At 30.9% G+C, this 26,290-nt stretch overlaps 1 protein-coding gene across 1 annotated transcript in view; it reads left to right on the top strand.

Annotated features, from left to right (window-relative positions):
- Positions 1 to 26,290, top strand: part of LOC145335374 (dystrophin-like) — a 31,579-nt gene continuing 5,289 nt past the window's right edge. The window contains exons 1-41 of the mRNA XM_080181116.1: positions 1 to 66; positions 363 to 423; positions 1,949 to 1,990; positions 2,716 to 2,828; positions 3,280 to 3,339; positions 3,705 to 3,758; positions 4,045 to 4,135; positions 4,655 to 4,700; positions 5,299 to 5,373; positions 5,820 to 5,883; positions 6,282 to 6,369; positions 6,845 to 6,889; positions 7,374 to 7,448; positions 7,746 to 7,802; positions 8,079 to 8,152; positions 8,238 to 8,319; positions 8,792 to 8,865; positions 9,363 to 9,443; positions 9,779 to 9,834; positions 10,069 to 10,146; positions 10,549 to 10,598; positions 14,545 to 14,621; positions 15,101 to 15,186; positions 15,917 to 15,996; positions 16,562 to 16,589; positions 16,876 to 16,949; positions 17,465 to 17,532; positions 18,397 to 18,471; positions 19,229 to 19,346; positions 19,682 to 19,717; positions 20,266 to 20,335; positions 21,574 to 21,701; positions 21,936 to 22,051; positions 22,600 to 22,647; positions 22,752 to 22,847; positions 22,957 to 23,032; positions 23,605 to 23,669; positions 24,450 to 24,525; positions 24,954 to 24,989; positions 25,554 to 25,646; positions 25,958 to 26,025. Of these exons, the coding sequence (XP_080037242.1) occupies positions 20 to 66; positions 363 to 423; positions 1,949 to 1,990; positions 2,716 to 2,828; positions 3,280 to 3,339; positions 3,705 to 3,758; positions 4,045 to 4,135; positions 4,655 to 4,700; positions 5,299 to 5,373; positions 5,820 to 5,883; positions 6,282 to 6,369; positions 6,845 to 6,889; positions 7,374 to 7,448; positions 7,746 to 7,802; positions 8,079 to 8,152; positions 8,238 to 8,319; positions 8,792 to 8,865; positions 9,363 to 9,443; positions 9,779 to 9,834; positions 10,069 to 10,146; positions 10,549 to 10,598; positions 14,545 to 14,621; positions 15,101 to 15,186; positions 15,917 to 15,996; positions 16,562 to 16,589; positions 16,876 to 16,949; positions 17,465 to 17,532; positions 18,397 to 18,471; positions 19,229 to 19,346; positions 19,682 to 19,717; positions 20,266 to 20,335; positions 21,574 to 21,701; positions 21,936 to 22,051; positions 22,600 to 22,647; positions 22,752 to 22,847; positions 22,957 to 23,032; positions 23,605 to 23,669; positions 24,450 to 24,525; positions 24,954 to 24,989; positions 25,554 to 25,646; positions 25,958 to 26,025 (2,927 nt within the window). The 5' untranslated portion in view covers positions 1 to 19. The remainder of the gene's footprint in view (positions 67 to 362; positions 424 to 1,948; positions 1,991 to 2,715; positions 2,829 to 3,279; positions 3,340 to 3,704; positions 3,759 to 4,044; positions 4,136 to 4,654; positions 4,701 to 5,298; positions 5,374 to 5,819; positions 5,884 to 6,281; positions 6,370 to 6,844; positions 6,890 to 7,373; positions 7,449 to 7,745; positions 7,803 to 8,078; positions 8,153 to 8,237; positions 8,320 to 8,791; positions 8,866 to 9,362; positions 9,444 to 9,778; positions 9,835 to 10,068; positions 10,147 to 10,548; positions 10,599 to 14,544; positions 14,622 to 15,100; positions 15,187 to 15,916; positions 15,997 to 16,561; positions 16,590 to 16,875; positions 16,950 to 17,464; positions 17,533 to 18,396; positions 18,472 to 19,228; positions 19,347 to 19,681; positions 19,718 to 20,265; positions 20,336 to 21,573; positions 21,702 to 21,935; positions 22,052 to 22,599; positions 22,648 to 22,751; positions 22,848 to 22,956; positions 23,033 to 23,604; positions 23,670 to 24,449; positions 24,526 to 24,953; positions 24,990 to 25,553; positions 25,647 to 25,957; positions 26,026 to 26,290) is intronic.

Here is a 26,290-nt window from a genome sequence, read left to right as displayed (position 1 = left end):
AGTACATATGTAAGGAAAAATGGACATAGGAACGGACTCTGGGGAGGAAAATTTAACATATAGCAGGTAATAATCTTTTTTTATCGTATTTTAAACGATGATTGCCTCAGGACAGCTTTTAAAATTATTGACCAATAATCCTAATGTTAGAACCAAAAACATGGGCTGACGATTGGGGTTTAAACACCTCCTCATGAAATAGAAATTGCCGCAGTCAATTTAATACACCCTTGTAAAAATCCTGTGCACACCACTGATAATTTTCAAAAAGTAATTTAATCCCGCCTATAATTCATTGTTTTATGTTATAGACTTTGCTGCATAATACTTGAGATTTAAAAAAAAACATATTTTGTTTTCAGTTCAATGGAAAATATCGTAAGCTTTGAGAAATGGCTCTCAAAGATGGAATCAAAATTAATGGTAAGATAAACTTTTTAAATATGCTTTGCAGTCACCATTACTTAAAATTATGCTGTAATTGATGATTTAAATATTGGCGACTGCTGATCCCCTGGTATTAAATTTTAAATTTTGAATCGTTTTAGGAAAGGAATAAGGTATAACCAACAAGTGGAATAAATCTAAAATAATATTTGGAAGGCAGATATAAAGATCATTAATTCTAATAAGTGTTGCCCCCAAACGCCAGCTGAAAATCACGTATAGGTTACTTGATAGTTTTTCGAATCAATTTCGTTGTTAGTATAAGCTGGTTTAAAGGTATCCTTGTTGCTGTAAATATATTGTTAACATCGAACAGTACATAAATACTTAATCCATTTTCTTTTAAATTACGTGCTTCCATTAGAAATGGTAAAATTTCCTTTTCTTTTCCACAAGAAATTTTTAGTAGCGAAACTACTCTGTAATTCGAAATGTCAGTCCATTTGTCCGTTCGTCTGTCCGTCCGTCAATCCGTCCGGCTGTCCGTCCGTCTGTCCGTCCGTCCGTCCGTCCGTCCGTCCGCCTGTCCGTCGGTCTGTCCGTCCGTCTGTCCGTCTGTCCGTCTGTCAGTCTGTCCTTCAATCACGAAGTGGGGGAAACATGATTTCTCGGCTCCTATAAAAAATAGGAGGGAGAAATTATCAGGGATTAAATATATTCACATTGTTCATATTTTCACCAAGTTCATTAAGATTCGTCAATTAATTGAGATGCTAGATCGATTCCTACAATTTTTAAGTTTTCATGATTTACTCAACTCCTATTCAAGCTAAACGGCTGAAATTTTCAGGGATTGAAAACCTTAAAATTCTGCATACTCTTATAATTGTTTTGTTGAATTTTGCATAATGGTTAGGGTGCTAGTTCGATTCCTAGATTTTTGAGATTTCATGATTTTCTTAACTCCTATTAAAGAGAGACGGCTGATATTTTTAGGGATTAGATAAGTTAACACTTTACATATCTCAACAAAGTTTCATTAAGATTTGCATATTGATTGAGGTGCTAGATCGATTCCTAGATTTTCACGTATAAATCTTACAAGGTTTCGTGATTTTTTTGTTTATTTTTTTTTGAATTTATTCAAGTTCATTTTTTCAGGATATCCATCCATAATTTTTGTCTAACAATCTTTATAATTTTTGCAAAAACTTTTAGTGTTATCTTCATTAAAATAAAAAAAATGTGGTCAGTTTTGCTGTGCTAATAATAAACAATACAGGGGTCTTAAGGGATAAGACAATGGCCGATAAATTGATTTACATCTCCAATGATGATACAAAAATTACCCCTTCTGTAGATTAATATTAGTGGTTTAAAGGTTTGAACACTCAACCAATTAAAATTCACTAAACTCCCCAAATGTGTTAAGCCAACAAATAAGAAAACGTTATCATAAAACTTTAGGGACTAGTGTAATAAACAGCCCATTGTCTCCTCTCTCTCTATCTGTGAACACAAACATTCTTGTCCTTGTTACTGTATTCATTACTATTATTAGGAGGCAGACGGAAAACAAGATTTTCAAATAGAACATTTAAAGGTAAAAACAATAATTTTATTTTCAGCCAACAAGAATAGTTAAATTCATAGCAGGATATTAAATTGTCTGTGTAATGTTTTGCTTTAAAATTATTTTTTTTTTTTGGGGGGGGGGGTTGAGCTTAATTTTCATTAGTAAATTTACTTACCATAGATAATTTGATGTGTATCTATATAAACCTTATCTGTAAATTAAAATGTAATCAGTAAACTAAGAACATTTTCTTTGGTGTGCACAATGTGACGCAAAGGGGTGTACCTCCCATATTTTTTTTCTTTGGAAGATGAACTCTTCCATGTCGGAAGATTAATCTTTTTAAGCCATTCTTGATATTGTTATCGCTCAAATAAAAAAAAAAACATTTTTAAACCCCCTCTGAAGTAACATTTAATATTTAAATTAAAAACTGAAATAAAATTGAACAAGGATGACAACATCCATAAAAAACAATGCTCTGATATCAAACGGTTTGACAAAGTCTATGCTAAGTCAATATAAATTCATTGCAAAATCACGTAGGATCCGACATACTTACATTATCTAGCACTACAGATGCTTCGCTTAAAGATTGTACTTTGTTGTCCTAAGAATCATTCTTACAAAAATCAGATAAATAAGAATAGGATTCTTATTTTTGTAATCAAAAGTGCAGCCATGTTAACCAATGTTCGTTTGTCCGTCTGACTTTGTTTTTATTGATGTTGTCATCCTTGTTAATTTTTTAGGAAATCAATGCGGAGATAGAGCCGCAGAAGCATGTTTTCTTTGCTCTGGAGCGGGAAAAAGCGGCCTTGGTAGCGGACGTACAAAACCTCCCTAAAAATACTATGCTTATTAGGTAAGCAGTTTTACATCTACTCATATTTATTTCCGCTTGATATAAACCGGTTCTGAAAACTTAACAAAAGCATGATATGGTTTCATAGAAATAGGTTAAATCCATTTTTTGGTTGTCTTGGACCTGTGGTCCCTTAGGGCCAACAAATCAGGAGTTCATATAATTTATCAGCTTATGTTTATTCTCAGAATAATGTCATTTAAACCATACAAGAAATATATATCATATTTAACACACAGCTTACATTAGTTAGAGTTAAACTAAAGATATTAAAATTGTCTTTTCAGTTGTTTTGTAAGACTCGTGACATTAAAGAATGTGTATAGTTATAGAGTATTTGCTCTACTAATAATAATTGTTTAGACGCCTAGAAGAAATGAATCATGGATGGTATAATCTACTCGTAATATCTAGTTACAGGGTAGCTGCTCTACTAATAATATTTGTTTAGACGCCTAGAAGAAATGAATCATAGATGGAATTACCTTCTTGGTAAATCTGAAACTTTAAGGTATGTTTTTGAAAAACCAAAATGATAATGTTTTATATATTTGTTCCAAAGATCCTCTAAGAGTCACTGCTATACCTGTTTTTCAATTACCATTTCATAGCAAAAGTATTGAAAGGGATAAGTCAATGGACGATGAATTTATATACTTCCTAGGATGATAATCTATTCTAAATTACCCATTTTGTAAAATTAATTATTGGTTGAAAAGTTTGAACTCTCATACATGGTAATCAAACAATCGAAATTCAATAAGAGTACCAAAAGCTTTTAACCAATATCCCCTCCTTTATTAGTTTAAATGTTAAAAAATTTGCCCTTTTAAAGGCCTACGTTTTCATGAAAACTAATTTTGTTTTTATATTTAGAAATAGACTAGAAAGCAATGATGAAAATTGGACCACATTACTAGCCTCTCTAAGGTGATAATTTGACTAGGGATCTAAAGGGATAAGACAACGGCTGTTAAATTGATTTACATCTCCAATGCTAATACACAAAATTACCCCTTCTGTGGCGTAAAATTAGTGATTGAAACGTTTCAACGCTCAACATAAAAACAAACTGATAAAAATTCACAAACTGATCAAAATTCACTAAGGTTAAAACGTTGTTATAAAACTTTGGCGACTAGTGTAATAAACAGACTATTGTCCCCTCTCTCTCTTTCTGGAATTTTTCACAATAACAACTAAAATTTTTTCATAGGGAACATGTGTTATGGGTTGAAGAAATGGAAAATATTTTAAATCAGTTCACAACTCTTGGTGGGGATGAAAAAACACTTATGAAACAACAGGTATGAAAGACAGATAGGTAGGTAAAGAGGTAGATAGACAGACAGTTAGTTAGATAGATAGAGATGTAGATAGACAACAATAGATAGACAGGTAGACAGATAGACAGACAAACAGATAAATGGACACATATTTGGATAGATAGGTAGATTAACAGATAGATATAGATACACAGCTTTAGATAAATAGACAGGTAAACAGACAGGTAGATAGACAGGTTGATAAATATTCAGAAAGATAGACAGACAGATAAACAGATAAATAGACTCATAGATAACATATAGATAGAAAGGTAGAAAATATGTAGATAGTGAGGTAAATAGATAGATAAATAAAATGTTAGCTAAAATGTTAATTGCGTAGATAGAAACATGAATTAACAGATTTTATGAAAATTATATGGAAGGACATACTTTAAAAAAATTACAACTTGATTCTGAATTGATAAACTGAGGGACAAACTGAAAATTAAAAATTAATATATTGAAAGGTTTCGTGATTTTGATTCAATGTTATTTTAGGAAGAAATACGACTTATTAAAATGGATGTAATGGCTAGAAGACCAGGTACACTTTATTGGACATGAAATAAATCTTTCCCCCAAATTCTAATATGTTAAAATTTGCATTTGGTAGCATATATTTATTGTATGAAGTTCGGTTTTTGGAATTAAGGGGAAGATTTAATAGTCCTCTTATAGCTTAGAAAAAGAAAACAGCGTTTAGTGTTTAATACAAAAATTACGACAAACCCCAATATGTCCTACTTTGAGAATGACGTCACTGGAATCGTCTTTCTCAAAGTAGGACAGATTGGGGTTCGTCAAAAATGACCCCATACAACAAAAATGACCTATGATAAAAGAGTATACGATTTACCATGGTCAATTACAATGTATACTGGCCTATCATTGGTAAGTTGTATTGTATGACGTCATTTTTTATTGGACACTATACGCTGTGTCAGAAAAAGTTCTTCCCAAATTCTTTTTTGGGGTAAAACTATATCAAATGCAAAATTATGATAAGATATGTTATTCTATCACTCAGTTTATAGATATATCTAATTTGTTATACTACTTCACTTATGTAATCAAAAACAATAAACTACAGGCTATAGTTGATCAAATGAAAGCATGAGCAGTTTATTTATATTTATTATTAGGAATAGAAAATCAGTTGTTAACTGGCCGTCAAATACTTGCGGCTGAACCTTATCTTCCAGACATGGAAAGTGAAGGTAATTTTTTTCCAGCATGGGTCCGAATCAGATGGTTTTGCTGTGGCGTAAAACCGGTTCTAAGCTATACTGAAAATTCTTGTATCTTATCGTAATATGGAGACAACCTGGGTCTTCCTTTTAATCTTATTTTTTTCCTTTTACTTTCTTTAATACGATGCGATAAATAACTATTCTTCATATTAAACTAATAGTATTATATAAATGTAATGTACTTTTTAAAAACTAGAAAAAAATGCGTCAATTGCTTTCAAATCACTGAAAATGTCTATGTTTATTCTTTAGCTTGTTTCATATTTTTTATTTTTAATTATTAAAATCTGATAATAATCAATGAAACAACTGTCGATTTCTACTACCGATAAACATTTACATATCCAAATTTTTCTACTTTTTATGAGCAAGTATTATTAAAAATGTTAAGAAATCATGCATAGTTTTAAAAGGTCTACACGGTACTGTGCCTCGAGGATTGGAAACTGCCAAAACCATCCTTAGCAAATCAATAAGGTACAGTATATGTTTAAGTTAACCCGCGACCGTGGCTTAACACGTAGCGCATCCGCTCGTCGTCGGGGAGGCAATAGGTTAGAATCTCGGTCCCACGCCGCGTAATAACTTTTAATAACAAAATTATGAGTAAAATTATTTTTATTATAGAAAATATTAACAGAAGATTATTATAATTCAAAGACGTCTAATCTTTCTGATTTTTTTTTTGGGGTGGGGTGAGGAGTGAATTCTCCTTACCTCCCCCCTTTGGAAGTCCTTGGTATAATTCTCTTCTTTTAAATTACTTTCAAAATTGCTAAATGATTAGTAAATTTAGTAAGGCATTATTATTCTCTCTCTCTCCCTGACAAATTTTCAAACTTTTCATTTAATTGGTAAAATTTTTTTGATTAAAGGCGGGAAGTTGTCAAATTATCGGATAAATGGAGCAGTCTTCTTGTTCAAGTAGATCTAGCACTCAGGAGGGTAGAGGATACTATACAGGTGTGATAGATAGATATATAATAGATAGACAGACAGACAGATAAATTGACAGACAGACAGACAGACAGACTGAAAGACAGACAGACAGACAGACAGGTAAATTGACAGACAGACAGACAGACAGACAGATAGATAGATAGATAGATAGATAGATAGATAGATAGATAGATAGATAGATAGATAGATAGATAGATAGATAGATAGATAGATAGATAGATAGATAGATAGATAGATAGATAGATAGATAGATAGATAGATAGATAGATAGATAGATAGATAGATAGATAGATAGATAGATAGATAGATAGATAGATAGATAGATAGATAGATAGATAGATAGATAGATAGATAGATAGATAGATGGATAAAATGAGTTAAAGAAGATGAGACTTGATCCGTAGAAACGTTACTAGCAATGTCAGACATCTATCTTTAATGGTATATGAGAAGAGGATAACGCCAATAATTTTTTCAGAAAGTAATAAAGTTCGAAGCAAATCTGGAATCAGTTTTAATACAGGTAATAAAAATCCAAGTGTTTGCCACATACAAAAAGACAACATGTTTTACGCTGAAGAAAATAAGAAAATTAAAGCCGTTTTTTATACTAAAAACGAACTGAAAAGTAAAACTATTAAATAAAAAGTTGAAGGCAGCAAAATTTGACTTTTAAAACATATTCTTTATCAAACAGGAGTCATGCATAAAAAAATTGGTATTATACTCTTAGAAATATTTTTTTCAATTTGAAAATTTTCATACAACCCCCCCCCCCTCCCCCCGACAGAACTAAGAACTCTGGCTGCGGAGCTCGGCACCCTTGCCTGCCTAGCCTAAAACCTAACCTAACCTAATATAGTTGTTCTGTCAGGATAGGGGGGGGGGGGGGATTACGCCAAAAATTTCTTTTTAAAAAGAGCTGAGATAGTGGAGTTTCAAAAGAGGGAACTACAATTAAATTATTTAATAGATACTTTTAATAATTATATGTATCTCTTATTTAGTTGTATAATGCTGAACAGACAAAAAGAAAAGAGTTTTCTGATAATCAAACTGCTACACTTAGGCTCAAAGTAAAGGTAGGTGCAATTTATTTGACGAATAAAAAGACAAATTGGCAATGTGAATTATAGAATAGATACTGATTAATCAAGTCCAATGTTATGCAAAGCAAAACAGACAGACGGACAGACATAGTTTGTCTAGAGTTGAGTTTGTCAGTTAAGGGAATCTTCACAAGAAAAAAAACCGATTTGTATCGATTAATAGCCAAGTTTACACAAAGTGACGATGAAATAAATATTCTAGAAAAGATTACTTTTAAGAATATTTAATATTTTTCCTATATTTGATATTAATATCGTTTTATAATTTAGGGATTTATTGGTTCAATATCAGCTTTACAGAGAAACGTGGAGGATATAAATGATCAGGTTAGCATTATGATTGAATGATCCTGTAATTTTGAAACTTTATTTTTTGGCCTTTGAGACAAACTGGCATTATAAAGCAGTAATTATAACAACGCAGGTACTCTAGGGTAATTATGTCTGTCCGTATATGACCGCATAACTCAAGCTTCTTTTGCTGCTATAAAAGAACTCTATATTATATTATTATACAGTTTCATATTTAGAGATTTATTGTCAGTTAATACTGCAAGAAGAACATATTTTTTTTATTATTGATGGTCATCCATTGTATTTTAGGCTAGTGATTTTACCAAGAATAGTGTGTATTTATCCAGACAAATTTTGAGTAGACTAGAAGATATTAACACACGGTAAGAAAGTTTTGATCACGAAACAAATGTTTTTTCAAGTTACTGAAACCAATTTTCTTAAGATTTAATTTGATTAATTAATTAGGTGGAAATTATTACAACTTGGAATGGAGGATCAATTTAAAAAGATCAATGAAACAACACGGGATGGAAAATCTATGAATCAGGTGATAAAATATTCCGTCCTAATATCAGCTGACTACGTTTTATCAGATGTTAGATTAAAGTTGTCAAAAATGAATTTAAATGCAGAAATCTCTATAAATATAAATTGTATGCAGTATGATTAAAATAGGCACATTTACCATTTAAATAATTCAAAATATCCGATAGGCTACACTCACAATATCGTACCTAATCGTTAAAGACAGCGAGATAATTATGCATTATTGATTTATGGCTATTCCAGATTATTTCTAGGCCTTCTTATGCCTTAAAAATTCATAGATTTTTGTAAATTTTCGTTCTCAGGATATTTACCTGCAGTTGATCCAAAAAAATCAAATTAAAAGTTAATTATGAAGCATACAAAACTTTCTTTAACCATTTATAGTGTTACGGCGCTTTTTTATATAATCTTCATGCAAATATTGAAAATACTAGGACAATTCTAAAATATTAATTTTTTCCCAATTTTAGGAGACCTTGAAGAAAAGTGTGCAAGAGCCATGGAGTAGATCTGTATCAGATAACGGAGTTCCTTTCTATGTCAAGTAAGCATTTGTATTTTTACATTTTGCGTTATTCCTCTAGAGGCCTCTAGTGGCTTTTGACATAGGGGGATGGGGGCAAAAGTTGAACCTCCACTCTCAATTTTAGTTTAAAAAGAAAAGTAAAAAAATCTTTGGAGGGTGGATGTTTACTATCTCTAAATAAAAATGTTTAAAAATCCTCCTGAATTGAAAAGCTAGAATTTGAAAGTAGTCAAATGCTTTGTTAAGTTCTAAAGTACACTAAACCGAGAAAAAAGATGAAATTAAATTGAATTTTCAAAAGTTATATTAATTTGGGTTTATCTTTAAATGGAAGCTTTATAAGTTATTAATAGCAATTTACAACAGATAATTGGTTTTTATGTCAATTTGTAAAAAAAAACAGTTTTTACATTTTTTCTTTGAAGGTTAAATGTCTCTACACGAAGAGAAAATAATCTTTTTTTTATTTAAAAAAGGCATAAGTTTTTATGTAAACTAATCTTGTTATGTTCTAGTCACCAGACAGAGACAACGCACTGGGACCATCCGGAAATGGTCAACCTTTTCAAGAAATTAATGGATTATAATAATATTAGGTTTGATACGTTTTTTAAAGTTAGATTTTTTAGAGATATTCCTTAACATTTATGTCTTTTTATCATTTTATTCCATTACTCTCTCCCCTGCATAACTTTCTTACCTTTTTTCTTTTTTTACCATTCCCACTTTTTAAACAATGACTAAACTTAAAAAATAGGCATATTGTTCTTAACTTTTCATTTTATATTTTGCAAAAGTTATCTGTGTTTGTATGTCTGTCTTTCATTAACAACGAAACTTTTGGGTTTCTACATTTGGTTATTTTAATTTGAAAATCGTCTTCTTAAGAACTAATTAATAATTAAGTTAAAATATGTTTGTTTTGTTGCAGATTTTCCGCCTACAGGACTGCAATGAAACTCAGAGATTTGCAGAAAAAATTAGCTTGTAAGTATTTTAATGTTTTTTTTTAATCCATGATTTTACCATTTAAAGCTCTTTATATTACTCCAAAAACCTCAAACAAAAGGTCTCGATTAAAATAACAATTAAATTTTTATGTAGATGATATATATATATATATATATATATATGTATAGGAATAGTTAGGTACAACTTTGGTCAGCAAATTAAAAAATATAAATGTAGACTAACCCCATTATTATTTTTTCTTCATTTCAGTGCATTTGATAACAGTACCGACTGCGATACAAGTTTTTGATGTACATCGCCTCAAAGGACAAAATGACAAAAACTTAGGAACATATTTCACATCAACTAAAATTTTAAAAGGAAAACAAGTTTTTAACAAGTTTTCATGCTCTAAAATATTATGTACTTTTTAATATTAAATTATTTCGCAAGTTTGATCTTAGCTTCTAGACGTAGGCGGGGGAGGTAAGAAAAATATCACCACAAGATATTAGTAAAGCTTACATGAAAAGTTAGACCAGCATTTTCTAATGTATAAAGCTTTAGACAAAAAAAACTCTTACCTTTTTTATAATAATGAATAAGTGCGTTTTAGTCAGAAAGCATCTTAAAGCAATCATCTTCCTAATTATAAATTAAAGAATAACATATTTTTTGAGAGTTTATTGATTGGAAGAAAGAATAATTATTTAAATTATTAATTTTCATGTGAAATATTGCAAATGTTAGATGTAACGGATATGATAATCATTCTAAATGCCTTGTATGAAACAATTACGGTAAGCTTTTAGTAGAACAAGGATAAAATATAATATTCAAGATAACCTTGATACTTATCAAAGATTTTAAGGGATAAGATCAATTTTTGTGCATCTCTAATGATTATACGCAAAATAACCCTTTTGTGGGTTAAGATTATTGGTTGAAAAGTTTTGGATACTGTTGGGTTAAATCAGATTAATAATTGTACCCAAAGTTTTATGCTAATACATAAGAAAGAAAGTACTAAACAAGTTTATGTCCCCTCCCTGCTTGATGCTTATGCAATATTTTTAAAACCATGGAAAAGACCCATCAGAACATATGCTGATATCATAACAATATATCAGAAATATTAAATACCCAAACTACTCAGGGACATAAAGGGATAGGACAATGATCGATGAATTGATTTAGTTTTCAATTATGTTTTACAAAAATACCCCTTTTTTAGATTAAAATTATTGGTTAACACATGTAGACACTCAACTTAATGAACCAATCAATGAAAATGCATTATTAGTCCCCAATATAGGTAAGCTTACGAATAAGAAATCGGTTTTATAACACTTTTGTGGGTTTAGTGTGTTAAACATATCAATATCCCCTCCCTCCCTGCAAGCAACTTGTAAGCTTTCAAATTCAGAAATTTACACACTATATCAAAGATCTTAGGGAATAAGACGATGAAAGGTAAATTGATACATATCCCAAATGCTGACAAACAAAATAACCATTACAATTCTAGCTTGAGTTAGTTTGATTTAATGAAAGTACCCAAACGAAGGAGAGAAAGTATGATACGTTGAGTATTAATAGTCCAGTATCCCCTTGCTATCTGAAAATATATGTTAGATTAAAGATAAATTTATATACAATTGTCCTATATCATTATTCCTGAAATGTGAAGCTCTTTCTAAAGAGGATTCAATTTTCCAGATTATATTATACATTAGATACAGGGTCAAGTCAAAATATTTTCATAATTCATTTTTTTTATATAATTATTAAAGTTTTTTAATGATCAAAAATAAGTAAATTTGTTAAATTTTTACTTCAATTAATATGACTAAATTTACATAGGCTATAGAAATACATAGAATCCGAAAAAACATGATATAACTTTTTAGACAGAAAAAAATTTGATTTTTAATATTTTCCAAATATTGAAAAGACAATTAATAAGATTACTTTTTTTAAAGATCATTTTATAATAAGTTTGAATGAAGTTATTTAAAATTCTTCGAGGACCCAGTAGATGTTATAATATACATATGTTACGTATTTATTCTCCTTTCATCTCATATATCAAATACTATTTAGATTAAAGACAGTTGGGGCAATAAAATGAATATGGGTATAATTGAGCATATATTTAATACTATTTAGTTTAAAGACAGTTTGGGTAATGAAATGTATATGGGTATGATTGAGCTTATATTAAAAACTGTCTAGATTAAAGACATTTGGGGAAATTAAATGAATATGGTATAATTGAGCTTATATCAAAAATTATTTAGATTAAAGACAGTTGGGGAAATGCAATAGATATCAGTATAATAAGCATATATCATATACTATTTTGATTAAAGACAATTGGGGCAGTAACATGATTATGGGTATAATTGAACTTGTATCAAATACCATTTAGATTATAGACAGTTGGGGCAGTGAATTGAATATTGGTATAGTTAAGCATAAATCAAATACTATATAGATGAAAGACAGTTGGGACAATGAAATAGAATTAGTATAATTGAGCATATATCAAATACTATTTAGATTTAAGACAGTTGGGATAATGAAACAGATATGGATGTAATTAAGAAAATATTAAATATTATTTACTTCAAAGACAGTTCGGGCAATGAAATGAATATGGTATAATTGAGCTTATATCAAAAATTATTTAGATTAAAGACACAGTTGAGGCAATGCAATGAATATGGTAATATTAAGCATATATAAAATACTATATAGATTAAAGACAGTCTGGACAATTAAATGAAAAGCGTTATAATTGATCATATTTCAAATACTATTTAGATTTAAGACAGTTGGGACAATGAAATAGAATTAGTATAATTGAGCATATATCAAATACTATTTAGATTAAAGACAGATAGAGCAATCAAATGGAATAGATGTATATGTAATTTAGAAAATATGAAATATTATTTACTTCAATGACAGTTGGAGCAATGAAATGAATATGGTATTATTAAGTATATATCAAATGCTATTTTAGTTTAATGACAGCTGAGGCAATGAAATAGATAATAGTATAATTGATTATATGTCATTTACTATTTAGGTTAAATACAGTTAGGGAAGTGAAATCCGCGATAAGATAAATCAGCTTTCTGTTTATTTTTTGGTTTATTTATATATCTATTTAAACCTGCTGTATTTCAGAATTAGGTTAAACATATATATGTATATAATTTTATATATGCTTTGTTAATTGAGTTTAAGATATCTTGATAATATAAATACCAATAGTATAATAAATATCCATACTTCAAATTTTATCATATTCACTGTCCTATTCTCTAAAATAGATGTTTTAGTCCGTTTGTCAAGTAAGATCCCGTAAATAGCTTGACTTTTTATTTAACAATTTCATAAACATCCAAGGAGGGAAGGGGTCCTACCCCAAACGTAGGAGTCCCAAACGTCGGAGTGGACAAACGCAGGAGTCCCAAACGTCGGAGTGGACAAACATAGAAGTGGGAAAAACGTCGGAGTGGACATTGCTTAAGTAAAACGCAGGAGTGTCCGCCATTTTAATAATATGACAATTTTGAAATTTTTTATATCCCTTTCTACAAAAAAAATAGTTATGGCCGCAGCGCTCGGCCCCCTAGCCTGCCTAGCTAGCCGCAGCGCTCGGCCCCCTGGCCTATAACCTAACCTAACCTAACTAAGAAAAATAAGGGGATCGAGGGAGGGGGGGGGGGGTTGTATAAAAAAATAAAAAATTCAAAATTGAAAAAAAATTCAAAATTGTAAAAAAAATTCAAAATTGAATCAAAAAATCAAAATTGAAAAAAAAAAATCAAAATTGAAAAAAAATATTTTGGGACTCCTGCGTTTGTCCACTTCGACGTTTGTCCCAAAAATCCTGCGTTTGTCCACTCCGACGTTTGTCCCACTCCTGCGTTTGTCCCACTCCGACGTTTGGGACTCCTGCGTTTGTCCACTCCGATGTTTTTCCACTCCTACGTTTGGGACTCCTACGTTTGTCGTGGAACCAGGGAAGGGACATTGGGCTGTTTATTACACATGTCCCAATAGTTTTCTAACAGCTTTTTCCTCTTAGTTGGCTTAATAACTTTTGGAATTTCTGGGAATTTAGATTGATTGGTTAATTAAGCTGAGTGTCCAAACGTTTCAACCAACAATTGTAATCTACAGAAAGGGCAATTTTGTTAATAATCATTTGTGACGTACATCTATTTATCGTCCAGTGTCCTACTACTCTTATTTCTTTAGACCCCTGAGTACATTCCTGAGGTGGATTCTTAAAAAAAACTTTTTGGCTCACTGCTTCACTTAAATTAGTGAGGCTCGCTAAAAAATATGTGAAAAATCCTCCAAAATCGCATAAAAAATCTACAAAAATTAAATAAAATCATAAAAGGGTTATTGACAAAAGATTGTATTTAATTTTTGTAGATTTTTAATGCGATTTTGGGGGATTATTCACAATCTTTTTTAGCGAGCCTCACTAATTTTAGTGAGGCAGTGAGCAAAAAAGTTTTTTAAAAATCCACCTCTGATTAAGATAAACAAAATAAACCAACTAATAATATTCAAAAACAGTAATTAAAGTTTTTAAGATAAGGAATATGGTAAAGTTATTTTAAAACTTTGGGTTACAGTGTAATTTACAGTTGTGTGATACTCCTTCCCCCCCCCCCACCTCCCTCCCTCCCTGAAATGAATTCATTTAATATTATTTAGGAGCCCCAGTTACCCCGAGAAAATTTCCCTCTAGTTGTAGATCTTTCATTAAATTGGTTGCTGAATCTTTTTGACTGGTAAGTTTGAAATCCTTTTTAGTAGCGAAGCTACTCTAAAATTTAATTTGTCTGCCATCGGTAACGGATATTTCTGATAGTTGGTTCAAGCATTCTAAATCGATTTTAGCTGAACTAAATAAAAATTTCACAATTCCTTTCAAAGCACATCAACTCGTCGTTGAAGAGATATTAATTTAAAAATTCGGTTAATTCTGCGTCTTAACTAAAGACGACAAAGATGTACCAATTGCTGCTATGTCAGATGAGCGACTTTAGTAGCAAGAGTTGGGGAAATGCCTTGGCCCAAAACAGACACAACTCATTACCATGCACAGACAAAGATTGTGCAATCAAAGAGTTGGTTGTCTGCAATAGTTGGGATGTTAGTGCCTTGATATATATCATAAAAGTATTTAAATAATCAAATATATCTAAACTTTTGAAATAGTCGATTGTTTTTTGAATTAAATTAAATTAATTTATATTCCGTATTTTAGTCAACGATGTGGACAGATTCTAGTGTTATCTTTTAAAGTTGCCATCATTATTCTTTGTACGGGACAGCTGGAAGAAAAATATAGATGTAAGTCTTTTAAATTTTAAAAGACAGACGGAAAAACAGAATATGAATACAGTAAAAGTGTCGGACTGATTATGACGTAAAAAAAGATTAGCAAATGAGAGGCCACTATAAATTTTACCATTGGTCAATAATGGCCTCTCATTGGCTACTTTTTTTTACGTCATTTAGTCCGACACTTTTACTGTGTTCCAGAATATTAATAGTATATTGGAGCACAGCCATCCTTATATAAAAGAAACGGGATGTCAATCTGATTGTTTGAACCTTAAGATCTTGTTAACAACTGGCCTATTATAGTTTTCCCTTTCACTTAAGCTATTCCTATTGGCCCAAGGAAGGTTTATAACTATTTTTTTTAGGGTATTTCAACTATAATTCATCCCCCAAAAAAGCACTACATAGGAAAAAATATAAAGTATCTACATTTTAAGCAAGGCTATTTGTCTGTCCGTCTGTACATCCGTCTAAAACGCTAGGAGAAAATATCAATGTTTCTTTTTTTGTATAATAAAAACTGACTGACAGTTAAGAAGTTGAATTCTATTATTGTTTGTTGAAAGGATCTCTAAGTCTAAACATATCAATTTACATTTAGTTTGCAAGTTTTAGGCTATTTTAACTGTTTAGTTAGCTGTGAAGTTAAGTAATATCTAATAAGAATGAAGCTTTGAAAAAATATAGTTTTAAACATTACAAAAATATTATTTTCTCATTATTTCCTCTGATTTAGATCTATTTGCGCTTATATCTGATTCCCAAAGAAAATCTACGGACAGAAAACTTGGTCAGCTGTTGACATGTTGTATACAGGTAGTCACATGATATACGCTTCCAGTAGCTGACTGATTAAAAAAATATTGACATAAAGAGACATAAAATGACAGCAACTAAGGAGATATAATGTTTTAGTGACATAATTAGATCATAAAATTTAGCAAAAATATTGGAAATTCAAGTAGGACTTTCAAACAAGGGCCATGCAATTAAAGTAACTATTTGTTACAAATAGGACATATAGTTAGACCATTTTCTAATAAATTAAAAACTGTTGAAATTAAATTTGTTTATTGGATTAAGAAAAATTAAAAGGCTATTTGAAAAATGAAAGAAAACATAATTGCAGTTAGCAATACACTTAATTAAAATGTCTTTATACAAATCCTGGAAGTAATTTATCAAACACATTAATTAAGTCAAAAGAACACAAATAAAAATATAGGAAATAACAATGTAGATTTAGATACATAGACGTGCTGAAATTTGCTGTGTCAACACCCCTATAAATATAGTTAGTAAATATGACGCCATAAATGTATCTTACTCTCTTTTCCTTAAAATTTCTTTGCCAATTAATATAAATATATATTATTTTCAGATTCCGAGAGTTTTGGGAGAAATATCAGGTAACTAAGTACACTGAAGCTTAATTGGACATAGTTGGAGATGAAGAACATATGTACTTTAATACATAAAATATTTGAGAAGCTATGCACAAGAAAATATCAAAATTTGTCTCTTTTATAAATCCTCCCTAATATTCTCATTCACTAAACCGGCACTAACAAAATTTAAAATCCATAAACCATTTACAATATTACAGTTTACTGTCTTTGTTATATTGTTAATGCTATAATGTTGTAAATGTAATGATATTGTTTGAATTTAATAACTAATCAATTATATGTTTAGCCTTTGGTGGAGTAGATGTAGAGCCAAGTGTTAGATCCTGTGTCCAGCAGGCTGGCGGTAGTGGATACATCCAGGTAAATACTTTGTTGTTGTCCTGTGGCCACCAGGATACTATTTCTGTGTCCAGCAGGCTGGCGGTAGTGGATACATCCAGGTAAATACTTTGTTGTTGTCCTGTGGCCACCAGGATACTATTCCTGTGTCTAGCAGGCTGGTGGTAGTGGATACATACAGGTAAATACTTTGTTGTTGCCATGTGGCCACCAGGATAATATTCCTGTGTCCAGCAGACTAGTATTAGTGGTTACATACAGGTAAATACTTTGTTGTTGTCCTGTGGCCACCAGGATAATATTCCTGTATCCAGCAGGCTGGTGGTAGTGAATACATACAGGTAAACACCTTGTTGTTGTCCTGTGGCCACCAGGATAATATTCTTGTGTCCAGCCGACTGTTTTTTTTACATAAAAGCATTCAGAAGAACACTGTGGAGTGTCTATCAGCCCCCAGAATTTGTGATTAGCTCCTGTCTTCATTATTACCTTTATATGTTTAATGTACAAATGTATAATTTTTATTTATATTTCAGTCGAATCATTTTATATGCTGGATGAAGCAAGAACCACAGTGTATGGTTTGGTTGCCTGTTCTACACAGGTACAAATCATTTTATTCGCTTCTTAAAAAACAAAAAAAATAGTGTGAGGTTGTCTGATGTAAATTTATTAAAGATTTAATATATAAAGGCAAGAGACGTTTCAAAACAAATGAGAGAACATGATGTTTAAAAGTAGCGTATTAAACACAGGATTTTACTAATATGAACGTTTGCAATTAACAATTTGGCAAAATTTGTGTCCTTGAGTGTAATCCCATGTTTAATTTTGTTTAATGAAAACTTTTTCTTTTCACCAGGATTAGAAGGGTTTGGTTTCCTCCAGAGAGAGATAGAGGGAACAATGGTTTTATTTCCTGGTCCCAAAAGTTTTATAATAACGTTTCCTTCTTTCTTAGCCTAAAAACTTTGGGGTCAGTGAACTTTGATTGGTTGTTTTATTACGTTCAGTGTTCAACGTTTCAACCACTAATTGTAATTTACAGAAGGGGTAATTTGTGTATCATCATTGGAGATGTACATCATTATATCGGTTATTGTCTTATCTATTTAGATCCCTGGGTTTCCTCTACAGATTGAGAAACTAAGAATAATTCAGAAAGGATTTTAAGGAAGGTTAGGAGTTAAAGGGGAGTACACCCAAAATACAATGTTTTGAAATGTATAAGATCCCTAGCTGTTTAGATAGACAGCAGCAATATTTAGTCAAGATTTCTATTATATATGCGCATCTGTTCTTTACATTTTTGTCCGTCTGTTTGTCGGTCATGCCGAAAAAGACAAAAAACCTTATTATTTTAGTCAAAAAAGGGCATCAGTTTTAATGAAAACTATTCTTGCATTATATTGGTATTACTTTGTAAAAATTATCAGGATGCATTATCACATATATTCTTGTTATTTAGATATTGTGCCGCAGAGAATGCCCGCCACCAAGCAAAGTGCAATATTTGTAAACAAAATCCTATACTGGGTTTCAGGTAATTGTATTAGGGTCTACCTGCTAATGTCACATTTTTTTGATCAAATTAAATAGCGTCTTTTCAATCTAACAAATAACGTGGATAACCTCTAGAGGACGAGAGGTGTTAATTTGGTATATCTCTGCACTAAATCTTGCTACTGAAGTTCATGATTAGACGGCCAAGAGTCCTACAGACAACCAACCCTTTGATTGCACGACTTTTGTCAAGGAATTCCTAACTGTGCATGGCAAAAAGTTGCGCCTGTTTCTCCGTACTCTAACTATTTATGTCGTGCACCTGACATCTTTAGTCCGAGATTAGAACCTATCACCTTAGAACAGATGCGCTACGTGTTACGCCACAGATTGGTGGGTTAATAAAAAATTTAACAAATAGTTGGTATATTCAAATGGCAAGGGATGATTCATTCAAAGGAAAACTTTGTTACAAAATCAATTGTTTGTCAGCATATTATCGGGCATTTTTTTATTGATATTGGTAAAGGGTTGGAATATAGTTTGGGCAAAATTAAATTTCAATCATTTCTCCAAAAATCTTTCCCTTAAAGTGAGTATCGAGCACTGCAACCCTCTCCTTATTTTCGAAATACATTAAAAATTAGAGGATTTAGTTTCTTTTTCTTAGACTAGCTCTGTGAGTGTCCCTAACAAAGGAGAAAATCTTCTACCTTCCCCTATTAATTTCAATTCATTTTTAAAATATAAGAGTGAGGTTGTTTCAGTTCTTGGAAACCACTAATATTGCTGTTTAGATATCGTTGCCTGAAATGTTTCAACCTGGACCTATGCCAGTCCTGTTTTCTGGCGGGCAAAGGAGGCAAATATAAGAACCACAAGAACACACATCCAATGCAAGAATATTGTACAACGGTAGGCAAAAATAATCTAACCTAACATTAATTTTAAAAAAAAATTTCAACATAACTGTCTAATTAAAAAAAATTTCATATAAATTTGTTTAACAAATTTTGTTAATTGCTTATTTTTGTCAAAATATTACTATATATTTTAGATAAAAAAATTTCTAAATTTTTTGCCGACTATGTTTTTTAATTTTATAGTATATTAACAACTTATAGTTGTTCTTCTTTTGTATAATTGACAGACAAATATTAAGACCTTATAGTGTATCTACGCTACTTTGACTTTTTGTTTTTCTTTTAATATTTAAAATACAATTAATTATTTTTAATAATCTTTTTTAGACCACATCGGGAGAAGATATGAAAGATTTTACAACGGTTAGTTTTTTTAGTAACGAAACTGCTTTTTGATTTACTTTGTCTGTATGTCTGCCGTCAGTCCGTGTAAATATGTGGTTTTCTGGGCTGCTAATGTAGATTACTTGCATATTTTTGTTTGGTGAAGACCATTCAGTATTTAATTGGTCTGTTGAACAATCAAACAATAAAAGACATATTAATATTTGCTAGGAAGGTTTCGTGATATACTATTATTAATTTATCTTCTACTCTTATGTCCTTCTTTCTTTTTTCCTTTCTCTTTATGATCATTGAAAATTTGCTATATTATTAACTTCGTCTGAATGACTTAATTTATGATTTTTATGCTTTACTTTTGCTTGCCCTACGGCCTACTTCCCTCTATACATTTAATAATCTTTAAGTGCAAAAATATTTCTTTATATTATAGAACCTTACATCCTTTCTAAAAGAGCTCAGTTTAGAATCGTGTTTTTTTTTGTTTTTTTTTGGATGAAAACACTATTTGAATTTTGGCAGACTTTAGATTGTAACCTTGTTACATTGTTACATTGTAATATTTTTAGCTTTTAAAGAACAAGCTGATGTCGAAAAGGAAGAAAAGTTCTCGCCTTGGTTATCTTCCTGTAGAACCAGGTATGAAAATTTATCTTTTGGTGCTTCACCTCAAAGTGCTTAGCGAGTATAGAAAGCTTATGTGAGATGTATTTTTAATAAGGAGCTGATGGTGTGGGTAGTTCTTTTATGCTGATTACCCTAAACCCTAACAAACAAACAAAAAATTCAACCCTCCATTTTCAATTATTTAAAATTTTTAATTATTTCAATTATTACAAAAAGGGGTGGAGGGTTGGTGTCGGTTAGGTTCTCACATAAAATATTTTTAAAAGCGAAGCTTTTCTATAATTAGGGTCGGTCGGTCCGTCCGTCCGTCCGTAACGGATAGCTTTTTTCGTTAATTTAGACATGTTAGAATTGTCCTATCGATTTCAAATTTTGCATGGTGATTCCTTTAGTAGTTAGGTACGATTTAGAAAGCGTAGCAACTCTATAATCATTACTAAAATGTCCGTACGTCCATTTTAAACATGTTGATTTTTTTACTTTTTTAAATAGCTTTTTTCGTTAATTTAGGCATGTTAGAATTGTCCTATCGATTTCAAATTTTGTATGGTGATTCCTATAATAGTTAGGTACAAGTTAGAAAGCGTAGCAACTCTATAATCATTACCAGAATGTCCGTACGTCCATTTTAAACATGTTGATTTTTTTTACATTTTTAACAACAAATTTGTATGTGACCTAATTATCCGATTTGTCTGATTTTTGGTATACTGATTCCTGGGACAACAAAGTACAATATTATAAGTGAAGCAACTCTATAATCAAGTCCTAAAAATGTAAGTATGTCCATAAACATTATCCTGTATCAATCAGTTTTTCAACAAATTTACTTACAATTTTGCTTTGACTCTTATACATTCGCATTCTGATTATTCAGTTCTGACATTATACAAGTGTTAATGTCCGTTTGTCCTACCGTTTCAGAGCTTCGCTTTTATGGATGTTGTCATCCTTGTTTATTTACAGGTGAAATATATTTCTGTTCAATTCTTCATTTCAAGGAAGCTTTATGCAAGAAAAAGATTTTAGATATTGATCCTTCTAAAATTTGAACCTTCAAGTGGTTTGGAGCAAAATCACTAGTTTATTATTCATATCAATTTAATATGAATGATTATTGATAAATAGATTTATTAATTTATTAAATTGATTTACTTAATTATTAATTGATTTCTTTGATTTATAGACATAGTGGTCAATCAATTGCTTAAAATAAAAATACCACTGAATTTTATTTTCATTAATTTCAGGTTCTCGGCCGGAATGGGACCGACCAGAAAGTCCAGGGGTGTCACCAAACAGGGGAATCAGAAATGATCAGATGTACGGAACTATGGACACACTTGATCTTATACCTCATACTTTCTCTCAAAACGATGTAAGTACTGGACGGAGGGACAGACATACAAATAGACTGACTGACTGAAAGAAAATCATACAGACAATAAAACAAATAAATAGATAGACAACCAAGAAAGACAATCAGAGAGAAAATCAATAGGACAGACAGACAAATTATACTGTAATGTAGAAAAAAATAGATATATAGATAAATAGCCAAATAGATAAAAAAAATAAAAAATAATGATTGATTGATTGATTTTCTTTTCAGTTGAAATCCAGTAGTGAAGACTCTGGTTCAAGAAATATGTTAGATTCCACATCAAGACTTGTAACACCAAACCAGCACATCCTTGCTTTTAATAGACTGTCTGCCACTAACTTTCTGTAAGTTTATTTGTAGCGCATCTACAATAAAAATACAAATATTTTTATGACTTTAAAAAGTGTTTTGTTAGCCTTCAGACTCGATTTCATTAAAATAGTCTTTTATAATTGTGTTATTTTTATGCGGTTAGATTTAATTAATGTATGAAAATAGCCTTAAACCTTAAAAAAATTCATATGCTTATGTTCAACCGTTTCCTATTTGATGAACATCCGTTTAATAGACATAACAATTAATTAATTCCACCACTGTCTATAATATAAAGTAGAAAGTGTATATATCTCGTGAAAAGCTGGTTCATATTGGTTGTACTTTTGAGGAAAGCTTAGAAAAATGTCTTTTGTTAGTTTTAAGCTATTTACCTTATCTTCATAAGATGCTAGGGGCCAACTATATATGACGATTAAACATTTCTAACTTTTTCACCAATTAGTTTAGTCAACATAAGGGGACGTCTTTTTGTTTATCATCATTTGGGATGTGTATCATATTCACTTATATCATCCCTTCAGATCACTGCTATATAACTCATTCCTGATATTTTCAGGCCTCCAGACGAACACACCCTCATTTCTGCCTACTGTCAAACTTTAGGGTAGGTTATTTTTTTTATTGCATATCTGATTCATTATACTGACAAACATGCAGGAGGAAATAAAGCCTTAGATATACTAGAATATCATTTTATTTATATTTTAGTGGAGGGGGATGTGAAGATATATTATGTGAGAGTCCAATGCAATTAGCTGCTGATATACTAGAAGATCATATCAAAGAAGTTCAAATCAATGCAAGGTATTATTGTTTATATATATTTAAAAATAACATTTGTTTAAAAACCTATCAATTAAGTGAGAGAGAATCGAACCTATGGCTTTAAGATGTATATTTTTGAATATTTCAGAGCTACGGAAGCTAAGCTGTGTAGCCAAAGTGATGAATTTTTGGGGATGCATAACTCTGAATCCTCAAACAGTGCTGTAAGTATTTTTCATCTTAAGTTATTACATAACTAACTATTTTTGTATGTTTGTACATATGTTATTAATCACTTTTTGCTTATTGGTGAAATGGCATTACAATTTAATTCTATGAACTATTGCCTTTATTTTTTCTCGATGATATGTAATAATACATTCATATAAGTCCAAGGGGATGAAAGGGTGTTTACCCCCTCAAAATTTGAAACCCTCCATTTTACCCCCTTCAAACTTTAAAAAACTTCCAGTTTGCCCCACTAAAACTTTTGAAACCATCCATTTTTCCCCCTAAAAATTTTAAGAAATACATCAGATTACTCCCTCAAACCTTTAAAATCCCTCATCTTATAAACACCCCCCCCCCCTCTAAATAAAGCTTGGACGTCCTTTTTTTATTTTAGTCAAGTCCCATTACCAAAAGGTCTCGTTAAGAAGTGGACCAATTAGGTTCTCCTTATCAGGAAATCTTCAGATTTTGAACTGTTTTTTGTGAAGATTAGATTAAAATCAAATTACAAAATAAAATAACAAATAATAAGTTTTGAATTAATAATGATTATTTTGAATTTTAGAGTGATACAGATATATTAGCCGAGGCTGCTGCCCTACGTCAGCACAAGTCCAGACTAGAATCAAGGAACAATACTTATCTATCTATCTGACTATCATTCTATTTACCTAGCAACATATGACTAGACTAGATTCAAAGAACAATACTTTAATCTTTCTATCTATCTGACTATCTGTTTGACTATTTATGTTAACTATCTATCCAGCAGCATATGACTAGATTAGAATCAAAGAACAATATCTATCTCTTTCTATCTATCTAACTATTTGACTATTTATGTTAGTTATTAACATATGACAAAACTAAAATCAAGGAACAATGCTTTATCTATCTATATTTCAATCTCTATGTATGTATCTATCTATCTATCTTGTAATTTGATATCTATTCTACATATCTTACTATCTATCTAAGTATTGTGGTATCTACCTATAGAATGCAACAGTTAGCACAACATAATATACAGATAGAGTCTGTATGTCTATCCATCTATCTACATATATATCTACATGTCTCATGTCTAACTATCTATCTAAGTATTGTGGTATCTATCTATAGAATGCAACAGTTAGCACAACATAATAGACAGATAGAGTCTGTATGTCTATCTATCTATCTACATATATATCTACATGTCTCATGTCTTACTATCTATCTAAGTATTGTGATATCTATCTATAGAATGCAACAGTTAGCACAACATAATATACAGATAGAGTCTGTATGTCTATCCATCTATCTACATATACAATATCTACATGTCTCATGTCTTACTATCTATCTAAATATATATCTACATGTCTCATGTCTTACTATCTATCTAAGTATTGTGATATCTACCTATAGAATGCAACAGTTAGCACAACATAATAGACAGATAGAGTCACAACTTGGAAAGTTAAAACAGATTCTTGAGGTAAAGGTAGGGTCCATATTTTTTATTTTACTTTTTCCTAATTTATCAAGGAAGGAAGGGATATTGGGCAATTCATTACACTTATTACAATTATTTACAATTTAGATGTTTAGCTATAGAATGTCCCTACGCTATCATGTCAGAGAAAATATAGAAATAATAACTACAATTAAAAAACCTTAGATACACATTGTTAAAAGTGAAGATTTTCTATAATGAAGTCCTATAAATGGAAGTATGCCCTTAAACAATATCTTGTATTTAAGCAGTTTCTCAACGATTTTGTTTCGATCTTTTTACATTTATATTCTGATTATTCATTTCTAACACTCTGCAAGTGTTAATGTTCGTTTGCCCTTCGTTAGCCTTTATGGATAGTGTCATCCTTGTTTTAGAAATGCCTACTTTTATTATGATAATATTTTTTGTTTCAGCCTGAAGGATCAAAAGTTGGTACTCTTAACACAAAGGTAATCATAGAAATACTTATGTAAAAGTAATAGGATTTCTGTATGTGTGCCTGTCAGTACCAAATAATCTCGCTGAACCGATATGGTTCTCCCCTGCAATATACTTATTAATAATAGGCCATTGGGAATAAATCCCCCCCCCTTTTTTTTATTTTAATTTTTTTAATCTAAAACTGAAATTGAAAATGGACAGAGGACCCCCTCTTCAAGTGCCCCTAGAGGCCTTTATATAAACTAAGAATAATTTGAAGATACTTTATATTTGAAGACTTTTAACTCTTTTTGTTGTCAATTCCTTTATGATTATTTATCATTAGAAATATATCGTTTTAGCTTTTTATCTATTTATTCAATGCCATTCTTTTGCATCAAATTATCTATTTTGTTTATCCAAAGATATATATTTTGTCTATGGTCACATTTTAGTCATATATGCATTATCAATCTATTTTGTCTTCAACATACAATTTCCCCAAATGAACATTTATTTTTTGTATGAATTTTTAGTCTCTGTTCATGATATCCTATGTTTTTGTTTATTAAATAGTATCTACTTCTATTTAGTCTGTGACCGCGTCTAAGTTAGCCACCAACAGTCCAGTACTACCCAGACAGTCCTTCACTCTTCCAGCACCCAGTCAACAGCAACCAACTCAGGTACAGTTATCAGCTGTTCCTTAAATCAAATCAGCTGTTTTGTACTAAACCAACAGCAACCAACTCAGGTAGAGAAATCAGATGTTCTTTATAGCAAATCAGCTGTTTTGTACTAAATCAGCAGCATCGGATTTGGGTGATAAATAGTACACAGCTGATCTGTAGAATTAGCTGTTTTTTATTTAATCAGCTGTTTATACTTAGTCAACACAAACCAACTCAAGTAGAAGCAGAAAACAACTGACTTACACTTATATCATTAAACCAGAGATATTCCAATAGATGTTAAATAATGTTGGATATTTTTTTAGTCTTACACTCTGCCAACATTCAGTCAGCCAACCCAGGAATCCAGACCACGTCCACCAGTACCTCCCAGGTACAGTTGCCACACTTGTAGTACGCCCAGGCTTATAGTAAATATTTATTATACAGGGCTCTCTGTGAAAATAAGAAATCTAAGCTACATAAAGATTTGTAGTATGCACAATACGTTTTAAATTAGATTTAGCATTATTAAATTCATCCTAAATTAACTGCCAAGTAACTTTCTATGCCTTCTATTAAATTATAAATTATTGCAACCAGTGAAAAATAGGAAAATTAAGAATGGAAAAATAATAAAGGGGAATATATTCTTTTAA

The sequence above is a fragment of the Acartia tonsa genome, chromosome 13, assembly GCF_053477335.1.
Source record: "Acartia tonsa isolate MP-2025a chromosome 13, ASM5347733v1, whole genome shotgun sequence".
Classification (NCBI taxonomy): Eukaryota; Metazoa; Arthropoda; class Copepoda; order Calanoida; family Acartiidae; genus Acartia; species Acartia tonsa.
Note: the sequence above shows the minus strand (reverse complement) of the source record. Positions and strands in the feature narration are given on the sequence as shown.